At 46.3% G+C, this 12600-nt stretch overlaps 1 protein-coding gene across 1 annotated transcript in view; it reads left to right on the forward strand.

The window, feature by feature from the left end:
- LOC137571164 (uncharacterized) overlaps positions 1-12600 on the forward strand; it is a 363507-nt gene that overhangs the window by 239479 nt on the left and 111428 nt on the right. The window contains exons 6-7 of the mRNA XM_068279960.1: positions 1040-1197; positions 2176-2461. Coding sequence (XP_068136061.1) covers positions 1040-1197; positions 2176-2461 — 444 coding nt within the window. The remainder of the gene's footprint in view (positions 1-1039; positions 1198-2175; positions 2462-12600) is intronic.

A 12600-nucleotide genomic window follows, 5' to 3' on the forward strand; every position in this document is an offset into this window, starting at 1 on the left:
GGGTGGCTCCGGTTGCGGCAAAAAATACGGGACGCGATCACGAGTTGATACGTATGCGGCTCCAATAATCACGGCCGCATGCGGATCCGTGATTAGGGGGTATCCGAGCAACACTGGCCCTGCAGCATACACTCTGACTGTCACACAATGGAAATCAAGCTAATTAACAATATAACAATAGTGTAGTGATAGTGAAGGTGTTAATCACTGAACAGCTTTAGGTTTATCACTGTATACAACACTTGCTAGGCCTGCAGCACTGGAGCATGTCTCTCAGTGAGCATTCACAAGCTAGGCAGATATTTCTTATCATGGCAGCCCTCCTTATTATACAGGGGGGGGGGGGGGGGGAATGACCAGGGTTCCTTTCTGTGATTAGGTGCCAGGGCTTAGGCTGGGAGCACTCTGATTGGCTCAATGAGGTCAGGTGGGGCTGGCCAGGGTTCCCCTCTGTGATTGGTTGCTAGGGCTTCTGCTGGGAGCCCTCTGATTGGCTCAATGACGTCCTGGACATCATCTACTTAGTTACAGTATCTCAATAGTCGGATTTCTGCGGATATCTGCATTGCCAGCCAACTATCTGCAGATAGCTACCCTTCTGAATCTGAATCGGATAGCTGAAAAAAGGTTGGATATCCGGGCTACCCGGATATCTGGAATCTGGGTGAGCAGCACTGCTAGGTAACTATTACTATTAATGAAGCTTTTTCTTTTATGGTAAAGGCGTCAGTAGTTAATATATTGGCCTGGCTCCCTGGGGCTGCCTGTCAGTACTTCTTATTCAGTCTAATTAAGGAATTATACACTGGTGGAGAGAAATAGAGATAGAAACATCTGGAAAATTGTTCCTAAACATTGGGATGGACTTTAGTAATTCAGTCGCCAACTCCACTGGCTGCGTGCTGGTGGCAGCTGTGTGACACCAAACTACTACAATCTAAAAGTCAGTATGACCGCTCCTAAAGAGGCCACTTGGGCCACGCTATCTACACTTACTACACATGGGGTTATTGACTTGCCTTTATTATTTTTTTCACAGCTGTGCAGAGATCTCCTTCATACAGAACAGTGGAGCTCTGACCTTCCAGTGTAACTATATGGTTGGCAGATATGTGAACATCGTCATTAGAGGGAAGCAGCGATACCTCCAGCTGTGTGAAGTTCAGGTGTTTGGAGTGCCCTTCCCTGTCACCATTGGTAAGTGGAGTACTTCTATAGGAAATGATGGAGCCATGGTTGCTGGACGTCACCACATAAAAACACAAAATATATAATATACATAACAGAACTCATTAGATGCCATATACACAATAACATACCATCTTCCTTCATACTGAAATTACAATATATATATATATATATATATATATATATATATATATATATATATATATATATATATATATATATATATATATGTATGTATATATATATATATATATATATATATATATATATATTATATATGGATGCAAAAGTTTGGGCATCCTTGTTAATCGTCATGATTCTTTTGTATAAATCGCTCGTTGTTATAAGAAATGTCAGTTAAAAATAACTTTTTTTGAAAATGGGGAAAAAAAATACAATAAAAAAAAGCATAGTTACCTAAGGGTCTGAACTTTTTAAATATGCATGTGAAGGGGGTATACTACAAATTTTTTTTCAATTATAAGCTTGTAAATAGTGATAGACGCAAAACAGAAAAAATGCACCTTTAATTCCAAATAAAATATTGGCGTCATACATTGTGATAGGGACAAAGTTTAAATGGTGTCATAACCGAGACAAACGGGCAAATAAAATACAAAGGTTTTAATTATGGATTATTTTAAAGCTATAGTGGACGAAAACTGAGAAATAATGAATTTTTTCCATTTTTTCTTATTAATCCTGTTAAAATGCATTTATAAAAAAATAATTCTTAGCAAAATGTACCACCCAAAGAAAGTCTAATTAGTGGCGGAAAAAACAAGATATAGATCAACAAATTGTGTTAAGTAGTGATAAAGTTATTAGCGAATGAATGGGAGGTGAAAATTGCTCTGATGCATAAGGTGAAAAATCCCCGTGCGCTGAAATGGTTAAGGTGTTGTAGCTAGTTACCATATAAAAAGTTAACATCAATGGTTCCTCAAAACGTATAAATGTTTGTCTGGTTGTATTTTATTAACACAGGTGGAAATGTTGCCCTCAATGGTGTAGCATCACAGTCCTCTACCCTCGATGGCCAGAGCTCTGCCAATAAAGCCATTGATGGAAACTTGGACACTTATTACTTTTCCGGCTCCTGTACCCACACCAGAGATGATGTCTCCCCCTGGTGGAGGGTGGACTTACTGCAGTCCCATTTAATCTCTAAAATCATCATCATCAACAGAGGTGACTGCTGCTGGGATCGGCTGACAGGCGCCAGTATCCTTATTGGGAATTCTGTGGAAAACAATGGAAATAATAATCCAAGGTAACTATATAACTATTCATGTAGCTTTTACTTTAAGGGAGGCAGTAGTTAGTATATTGGCCTTGCTCCCCGGTGCTGTTTCAGTTTTTGAGAAGACCACATGCAGCCCGTCAGTAGACAGCGAGGAGAGGGCCAGCGCATACCACAAAGGCTGCATCTGAAATGACCAACAGCTCACATGTGCAGCACCTCTAATAAGCTGTCTGCACACTTCGCATTCAATTCAGATGCAAATCAGATGCATAACTACTATTACTTACCATGCAAATGGGAAACTCAGGAGAACGGGCTGGGAGCAGCTAACCTGGTAGTTACATACTAGCAAAATAAGGAAAAGGGGGAAGGTTGCGCATCCCTAAAAACATGCTGCAATTGACTGGTTAATCACTCAGGCATACACCACCTCTATTAGGCTGAACATGCATGCCCTGCGTCCAAAACAAATGCTACATTTATTATACTATGGAGTAACTTTGGCTTCCACTATAGTTTGCATGCAAAGTATAATATACTGGACACTTGCACCACGGTGACGCAAACTGATGATTAACCAGTCAATTGCAGCATGTTTTTAGGGATGCACAACCTTCCCCCCCTTTTCCTTATTTAGTTAGTATGTTAGCTGCTTACCAGGTTAGCTGCTCCCAGACGTACTCCTGAGTTTCCCGTTTGCATGGTAAGTAATAGTAGTTATGCATATGATTTGCATCTGAATTGAATGCAAAGTGTGCAGATAGCTTATTAGAGGTGCTGCACATGTGAGCTGTTGGTCATTTCAGATGATGCCTTTGTGGTAGGCGCTGGCCCTCTCCTCGCTGTCCATTAAAATGTAACTTACACATTTTTGCTTAGCTGCTCCTAAGGTTATACATATGTTGTTTTTAATTTAGGTTAGGCCACTTGCCCGGAGGTTTGCCTCACCGTGGCGCAAGTGTCCAGTATATTATACTTTGCATGCAAACTATAGTGGAAGCCAAAGTTTCTCCATAATGTAATAAATGTAGCATTTGTTTTGGACGCAGAGCATGCATTTTCAGCCTAATAGAGGTGGTGTATGCCTGAGCGATTAACCAGTCAACTGCAGCATGTTTTTAGGGATGCGAAACCTTCCCCCCTTTTACTTATTTAGCCCATCAGTAGAGATGGCCCAAACCTTCGCTTTTCGGTTCATGATTGCGAATGTCCGCAAAAGTTCTATTCGTGCATAGAGATGTCGTGAACCTCCGATTTTCAGTTCGCGGAAGGTTCGGTTCGCGGAAAAGTTCGCGAACCACAATAGACTTCAATGGGGAGGCAAACTTTGAAAAATAGAAAAAATTATACTGGCCACAAAAGTGATGGAAAAGATGTTTCAAGGGGTCTAACACCTGGACGGGGGCATGGCAGAGTGGGATACAAAGTCCCGGGGAAAAATCTGGATGTGACACAAAGCAGCGTTTTAAGGGCAGAAATCACATTGAATGCTAAATTGCAGGCCTAACGTGCTTTAAAACATCTTGCATGTGTATACATCAATCAGGGAGTGTAATTAGAGTACTCCTTCACACTGACACACCAAACTCACTGTGTAACGCACCGCAAACAGCTGTTTGTGTAGTGACGGCCATGCTGGACTACTGCGCAACATGGCGAGATTGCTCTTCCTCACTCAGTGATGTCAGGTAATGTGTGACTTCCTTCTCAACTTTCCATGGCATTGTTAAAAAGCTTACGTTTTGGTTTTAAATTACATTTTCTACTTGCTGTGTACTTGTTCAGTACCGCTACAATGAGAATCCTGTGGAGGCGGGCAAATCTGCCATTGTGACCCCGGGTAATGGCCGGGGAATGAGGGGTTTGAATCAGGTGTGGAGCCTGAGCAACGGCTACCACTACACATCCAAGGAGGGCAGCGCCCGCCCGCCCCGAGGTAGTGACCAAAAATAACAATACAGGAGGCGGACTTTCGAGGCCCTGCTGTGTATTTGAAATGAATGTACTTTAAATCCTTGAACGAGAACCAGTTATGGCGGGCAAAGATGACACCACATTCCTTTCACCAGAATCATATGGAGGCGGGCAAGTCTGCCATTTGTGACCCCGGGTAATGGCCGGGGAATGAGGGATGGAATCCGGTGTGGAGCCTGAGAAACGGCTACCACTACACATCCAAGGAGGGCAGCAGGCAGGCATGCACGCCCGCCCCAAGGTAGTGACCAAAAATAACAATACAGGAGGCGGACTTTCGAGGCCCTGCTGTGTATTTGAAATGAATGTACTTTAAATCCTTGAACGAGAACCAGTTATGGCGGGCAAAGATGACACCACATTCCTTTCACGAGAATCATATGGAGGCGGGCAAGTCTGCCATTTGTGACCCCGGGTAATGGCCGGGGAATGAGGGATGGAATCCGGTGTGGAGCCTGAGAAACGGCTACCACTACACATCCAAGGAGGGCAGCAGGCAGGCATGCACGCCCGCCCCAAGGTAGTGACCAAAAATAACAATACAGGAGGCGGACTTTCGAGGCCCTGCTGTGTATTTGAAATGAATGTATTTTAAATCCTTGAACGAGAACCAGTTATGGCGGGCAAAGATGACACCACATTCCTTTCACGAGAATCACATTGAATGCTAAATTGGAGGCCTAACGTGCTTTAAAACATCTTGCATGTGTATACATCAATCAGGGAGTGTAATTAGAGTACTCCTTCACACTGACACACCAAACTCACTGTGTAACGCACCGCAAACAGCTGTTTGTGTAGTGACGGCCATGCTGGACTACTGCGCAACATGGCGAGATTGCTCTTCCTCACTCAGTGATGTCAGGTAATGTGTGACTTCCTTCTCAACTTTCCATGGCATTGTTAAAAAGCTTACGTTTTGGTTTTAAATTACATTTTCTACTTGCTGTGTACTTGTTCAGTACCGCTACAATGAGAATCCTGTGGAGGCGGGCAAATCTGCCATTGTGACCCCGGGTAATGGCCGGGGAATGAGGGGTTTGAATCAGGTGTGGAGCCTGAGCAACGGCTACCACTACACATCCAAGGAGGGCAGCGCCCGCCCGCCCCGAGGTAGTGACCAAAAATAACAATACAGGAGGCGGACTTTCGAGGCCCTGCTGTGTATTTGAAATGAATGTACTTTAAATCCTTGAACGAGAACCAGTTATGGCGGGCAAAGATGACACCACATTCCTTTCACCAGAATCATATGGAGGCGGGCAAGTCTGCCATTTGTGACCCCGGGTAATGGCCGGGGAATGAGGGATGGAATCCGGTGTGGAGCCTGAGAAACGGCTACCACTACACATCCAAGGAGGGCAGCAGGCAGGCATGCACGCCCGCCCCAAGGTAGTGACCAAAAATAACAATACAGGAGGCGGACTTTCGAGGCCCTGCTGTGTATTTGAAATGAATGTACTTTAAATCCTTGAACGAGAACCAGTTATGGCGGGCAAAGATGACACCACATTCCTTTCACGAGAATCATATGGAGGCGGGCAAGTCTGCCATTTGTGACCCCGGGTAATGGCCGGGGAATGAGGGATGGAATCCGGTGTGGAGCCTGAGAAACGGCTACCACTACACATCCAAGGAGGGCAGCAGGCAGGCATGCACGCCCGCCCCGAGGTAGTGACCAAAAATAACAATACAGGAGGCGGACTTTCGAGGCCCTGCTGTGTATTTGAAATGAATGTATTTTAAATCCTTGAACGAGAACCAGTTATGGCGGGCAAAGATGACACCACATTCCTTTCACGAGAATCATATGGAGGCGGGCAAGTCTGCCATTTGTGACCCCGGGTAATGGCCGGGGAATGAGGGATGGAATCCGGTGTGGAGCCTGAGAAACGGCTACCACTACACATCCAAGGAGGGCAGCAGGCAGGCATGCACGCCCGCCCCGAGGTAGTGACCAAAAATAACAATACAGGAGGCGGACTTTCGAGGCCCTGCTGTGTATTTGAAATGAATGTACTTTAAATCCTTTAACGGAAATCCGTTATGGAGGGCAAGTCTGCCATTGTCACCGCGGGGAATGCAGGTTGGATTCCGGCCCGAAGTGGGAGCCTGCTGAGACCCATGCTGTAGCTGCCCTGACCGTGCTTTGCAGACCAGGCATCTGTGGTTAGATGGACCCTTGAGCCAGCGGAAGACAAACCAAGTCGAAAGCATTTGGCAAGAATTTTTTACGGAGGGCAATTTTTGTTGGCATTTTTGTAAATTGTTTGAAAATGTAGATGGTTGTATTTTTAAATAGTTTGAAAGTTTAGATGGTTGTATTTTTAAATTGTTTGAAAGTTTAGATGGTTGTATTTTTAAATTGGTTGAAAGTTTAGATGGTTGTATTTTTAAATTGTTTAAGTGTAGCCATTCTTCCTCCCCCCAGCCACGAACAATACCATGGGAATGTGGAGCAGCAGAAGCCCCCTGTGACGGCTGCCGCGGTTGTTCTCCGCGGCTTGTCTTTTGAGGGGTGCTGCATTTCCTCAGGTGTTCTTGCCATAGCTGTTTGTGCCTTCTCTCCAGGTGCCTTCGTAAGGCACTTGTCCCTACATGAGAGTTGGCCTTTCCACGGCTCAATTTTTGCTGGCAGAGACAACAGATGGCTTTGCTCCGATCTGAGACACACACGTTAAAAAATTTCCAAACCGCTGAGCCCCCCTGGGGTGATGGCGCTACGGTGGCATCAGCAGCTGACATTGAAGGGCATGTTGGCTGTCTAGCCATAGCTGGCGATACATGGCGCCGGACACTGCCCCCAGCTGTTTCTGAGGACGAGCTCCCTCTGCTTCTATCATGGAGTCGTCTCCTCCTAGTCCTCTCTGACTCCTCCTCTGAACTGTCCCCATGGTCATCTCCTCTACCGGGAACATATGTGGTATCCGTATAATCATCATCATAATCCTCCTGGCCAGCTGAGCTTTCCTCAGACACCTCCTCAACTGCACCAACTTCAGGTGTTTCATCAGCCCCCTCCACACACGTTACGTCCATACTATCGCCACCTAACTCAGACGTAGGAGGTGGTGTACCTGCGCCTTCTTCTTGTTGTTGCAGTAGTGGCTGTGAATCGGTGATTTCACCACCACCACCACCAAATAACTCCTGCGAAGTGTCAAATGCAGCGGATGTGGTGCTTGTTGTAGCACTGGTGGCTGCGGGAGATGAGGTGTTCTGTGTTAAATACTCAATCACCTCCTTACGATTTTGGGAAGTGATGGCACGTGCCTTCTTCTGAGCACTGTATTTCGGGGCAGGTCCGCACGAAATCACAGCAACACCACCTCGCATAGACCTGCCGGTGCCTGGTGGCCTTCCTCTGGGTCTGCCTCTACCTCATCCTCTACCTGGTTTGTCAATTTTGTCCATCTCGGGGGGATGCTAGGTATATGCAGTGAGCTGGGTTCACTGAACAGTAAAGGTACTAGGATGCGGTGAGGTGGGTTCACTCAGCACAACAGGTAGTAGGTATATGCAGTGAGCTGGGTTCACTCAACACTACAGGTAGTTATGTGCAGTGATGAGGTGGGTTAAGTAAACACAACAGGTAGTAGGTATATGCAGTGAGCTGGGTTCACTCAACACTACAGGTAGTTATGTGCAGTGATGAGGTGGGTTAAGTAAACACAACAGGTATTAGGTGTATGCAGTGAGCTGGGTTCACTCAACACTACAGGTAGTTATGTGCAGTGATGAGGTGGGTTAAGTAAACACAACAGGTAGTAGGTATATGCAGTGAGCTGGGTTCACTCAACACTACAGGTAGTTATGTGCAGTGATGAGGTGGGTTAAGTATACACAACAGGTAGTAGTAGGATGCAGTGAGCTGGGTTCACTTAACACAACAGGTAGTAGGTATATGCAGTGAGCTGGGTTCACTCAACACTACAGGTAGTTATGTGCAGTGATGAGGTGGGTTAAGTAAACACAACAGGTAGTAGTAGAATGCAGTTAGCTGGGTTCACTCAACACAACAGGTAGTAGGTATATGCAGTGAGCTGGGTTCACTCAACACTACAGGTAGTTATGTGCAGTGATGAGGTGGGTTAAGTAAACACAACAGGTAGTAGTAGGATGCAGTGAGCTGGGTTCACTCAACACTACAGGTAGTTATGTGCAGTGATGAGGTGGGTTAAGTAAACACAACAGGTAGTAGTAGGATGCAGTGAGCTGGGTTCACTCAACACAACTGGTAGTTATGTGCAGTGATGAGGTGGGTTAAGTAAACACAACAGGTATTAGGTGTATGCAGTGAGCTGGGTTCACTCAACACTACAGGTAGTTATGTGCAGTGATGAGGTGGGTTAAGTAAAAACAACAGGTAGTAGGTATATGCAGTGAGCTGGGTTCACTCAACACTACAGGTAGTTATGTGCAGTGATGAGGTGGGTTAAGTAAACACAACAGGTAGTAGTAGGATGCAGTGAGCTGGGTTCACTCAACACAACAGGTAGTAGGTATATGCAGTGAGCTGGGTTTACTCAACACTACAGGTAGTTATGTGCAGTGATGAGGTGGGTTAAGTAAACACAACAGGTAGTAGTAGGATGCAGTGAGCTGGGTTCACTCAACACAACAGGTAGTAGGTAAATGCAGTGAGCTGGGTTCACTCAACACTACAGGTAGTTATGTGCAGTGATGAGGTGGGTTAAGTAAACACAACAGGTATTAGGTGTATGCAGTGAGCTGGGTTCACTCAACACTACAGGTAGTTATGTGCAGTGATGAGGTGGGTTAAGTAAACACAACAGGTAGTAGGTATATGCAGTGAGCTGGGTTCACTCAACACTACAGGTAGTTATGTGCATTGATGAGGTGGGTTAAGTAAACACAACAGGTAGTAGTAGGATGCAGTGAGCTGGGTTCACTCAACACAACAGGTAGTAGGTATATGCAGTGAGCTGGGTTCACTTAACACTACAGGTAGTTATGTGCAGTGATGAGGTGGGTTAAGTAAACACAACAGGTAGTAGTAGGATGCAGTGAGCTGGGTTCACTCAACACAACAGGTAGTAGGTATATGCAGTGAGCTCGGTTCACTCAACACTACAGGTAGTTATGTGCAGTGAGTAGGTGGGTTAAGTAAACACAACAGGTATTAGGTGTATGCAGTGAGCTGGGTTCACTCAACACTACATGTAGTTATGTGCAGTGATGAGGTGGGTTAAGTTAACACAACAGGTAGTAGTAGGATGCAGTGAGCTGGGTTCACTCAACACTACAGGTGGGTTAAGTAAACACAACAGGTAGTAGTAGGATGCAGTGAGCTGGGTTCACTCAACACAACAGGTAGTAGGTATATGCAGTGAGCTGGGTTCACTCAACACTACAGGTACTGGGTATATGCAGTACTGGGTAGTACAATGTGCAGCTCCCTGTCACACACACACAGGCAGTCAGTCACTGAATGTGCTGGGCTGCTGGCAGTGGCAGTGGCACACACACACTATCAATTAGCAAGGCTGTGCATGCAACAAAAGTGTCAGTTTGATTGACACACAGTAAAAAAAAAAAAAAAAAGTACAGGATGAGCTCTGACAAAAGCTAGGGTGCTATAAAGCAATAACAATCAGCCAAGGAGCAAACTAAGCAGCCAAGAACCTAACTAATCTGTCCCTAGAAGAACAAGTCTGCAGCAGCTGTCCCTTTCCTCTCACTAGCAGGCACACGAGTGAGTGTAATGGCCGCCGGAGCCTGCCTTATATAAGGGGGGGTGGGGCTCCAGGGCTTACTGTAGCCTGAATGGCTACAATGTGCCTGCAGACTGTGATGCAGAGGGTCAAAGTTGACCCTCATAGTGCATTATGGGGCGAATCGAACTTCCGTAAAAGTTCGCCTGGTGCAGGCGAACGCGAACCACCAATGTTCGCCTGGAACCGTTCGCCGGCGAACCGTTCGCTACACCTCTATTCGTGCAGCCTTTCGCAAACCGCAATAGACTTCAATGGGGAGGCAAACTTTGAAAACTAGAAACATTTATGATGGCCAGAAAAGTGATGGAAAAGATGTTTCAAGGAGCCTAACACCTGGAGGGGGGCATGGCAGAGTGGGATACACGCCAAAAGTCCCGGGGAAAAATCTGGATTTAACGCAAAGCAGCGTTTTAAGGGCAGAAATCACATTGCATGCTAAATTGGAGGCCTAAAGTGCTTTAAAACATCTTGCATGTGTATACATCAATCAGGGAGTGTAATTAGAGTACTACTTCACACTGACACACCAAACTCACTGTGTAATGCACCGCAAACAGCTGTTTGTGTAGTGATGGCCGTGCTGGACTGGTGCGCAACATGGCGAGATTGCTCTTCCTCACTCAGTGATGTCAGGTAATAATGTCTGACTGCCTTATAAACTTTCGATGGTTCTTTCTCTTCCATTGTTAAAGCTTACATCTATTTTTTTAATTACTTTTTCTGCTGTCTGGGCAGTTCCTTCAACGAGAATCTATTATGGAGGGCAAGTCTGCCATTGTGAGTGATCACGGGTAATGGCCGGGGAATCCTGGTTCGATTCCGGTCCGGAGTGGGAGCCTAAGAAATGGCTACCACCACCAAACATCCAAGGAAGGCAGCAGGCACGCTGTGGGCAAAGGAGCAGGAACGGCTACCACACATCCAAGGAGGGCAGCAGGCATGGCATGCACATCCCGAGGTAGTGACCAAAAATAACAATACAGGAGGACTTTTGAGGCCCTGCTGTATATGAGATGAATCAACTTTAAATCCTTTAATGAGAATCTGTTATGGAGGGCAAGTCTGCCATCCATTCAAGTGAAAGGTATGCACTGACTGCCAGGTGTAATACAATGTGCAGTCTAAGATGCAGTGAAAGGTATGCAGTGACTGCAAACAGCTGTTTGTGTAGTGATGGCCGTGCTGGACTGGTGTGCAAGGAAGGCAGCAGGCACGCTGTGGGCAAAGGAGCAGGAACGGCTACCACACATCCAAGGAAGGCAGCAGGCATGGCATGCACATCCCGAGGTAGTGACCAAAGATAACAATACAGGAGGACTTTCAAGGCCCTGTTGTATATGAGATGAATCAACTTTAAATCCTTTAACGAGAATTTGTTATGGAAGGCAAGGTTGCCATTGTGAGTGATCCCGGGTAATGGCCGGGGAATCCTGGTTCAATTCCGGTCCGGAGTGGGAGCCTAAGAAACGACTACCACCACCACACATCCAAGGAGGGCAGCAAGCATGGCATGCACATCCCGAGGTAGTGACCAAAAATAACAATACAGGAGGACTTTTGAGGCCCTGCTGTATATGAGATGAATCAACTTTAAATCCTTTAACGAGAATCTGTTATGGAGGGCAAGTCTGCCATCCATTCAAGTGAAAGGTATGCACTGACTGCCAGGTGTAATTCAATGTGCAGTCTAAGATGCAGTGAAAGGTATGCAGTGACTGCAAACAGCTGTTTGTGTAGTGATGGCCGTGCTGGACTGGTGTGCACCATGACGAGAGTGCAGGTGATGGCAGCTTTCCAGCCCATATGGTCACCGGGCTGAGGTAGCTGAATGACAGAACAGTGACTGTACAGCTGATCAAATTTGGTCTGTCCAAAATGAAGCAACGACCTTATTATCGTGGGTGTGCCCCCCCCCCCCCCCCCCCGACACACTCATATAGCTGTCGGTCATTGCTTCATTGTGATACGCAAGCCCCTTCACCATGGCAAGGTAATGATCACGAAGGGGAATTGGCACATGCACTGTACATGCCTTTTGTCTTGTTGTTGCAGCTGCAATGCAGCCCAAAAAATTAGGCAGGTATGTACACGCACCAGAAAAATTAGTATAGCGGCCACTGCTAGCAGCGGCCTTAAACATTTGGTAATCCACCTGGAGTCCTGGACCCTGTTGGTGGTGGTGGAGAAGGCAGTCAAGCGGCCTGCGGGCAGAGGTGCTGTGTGGGGAGCGACCTAGTCTTGGGGCAGGCAGTCACACGGCGTGCAGGCAGAGGTGCTGTGTGGGGAGCGACCTAGTCTTGGGGCAGGCAGTCACACGGCGTGCAGGCAGAGATGCTGTGTGTGGGTATTGACTTAGTCTTCGGGTAGGCAGTAGCCATCCGGGATCCATGCCACATTCATTTTGATAAAGGTGAGGTACTTTACCCCTTTTTTTGACTTAGGCTCTTATCAGTA

The sequence above is a fragment of the Hyperolius riggenbachi genome, chromosome 4, assembly GCF_040937935.1.
Source record: "Hyperolius riggenbachi isolate aHypRig1 chromosome 4, aHypRig1.pri, whole genome shotgun sequence".
Classification (NCBI taxonomy): domain Eukaryota; kingdom Metazoa; phylum Chordata; class Amphibia; order Anura; family Hyperoliidae; genus Hyperolius; species Hyperolius riggenbachi.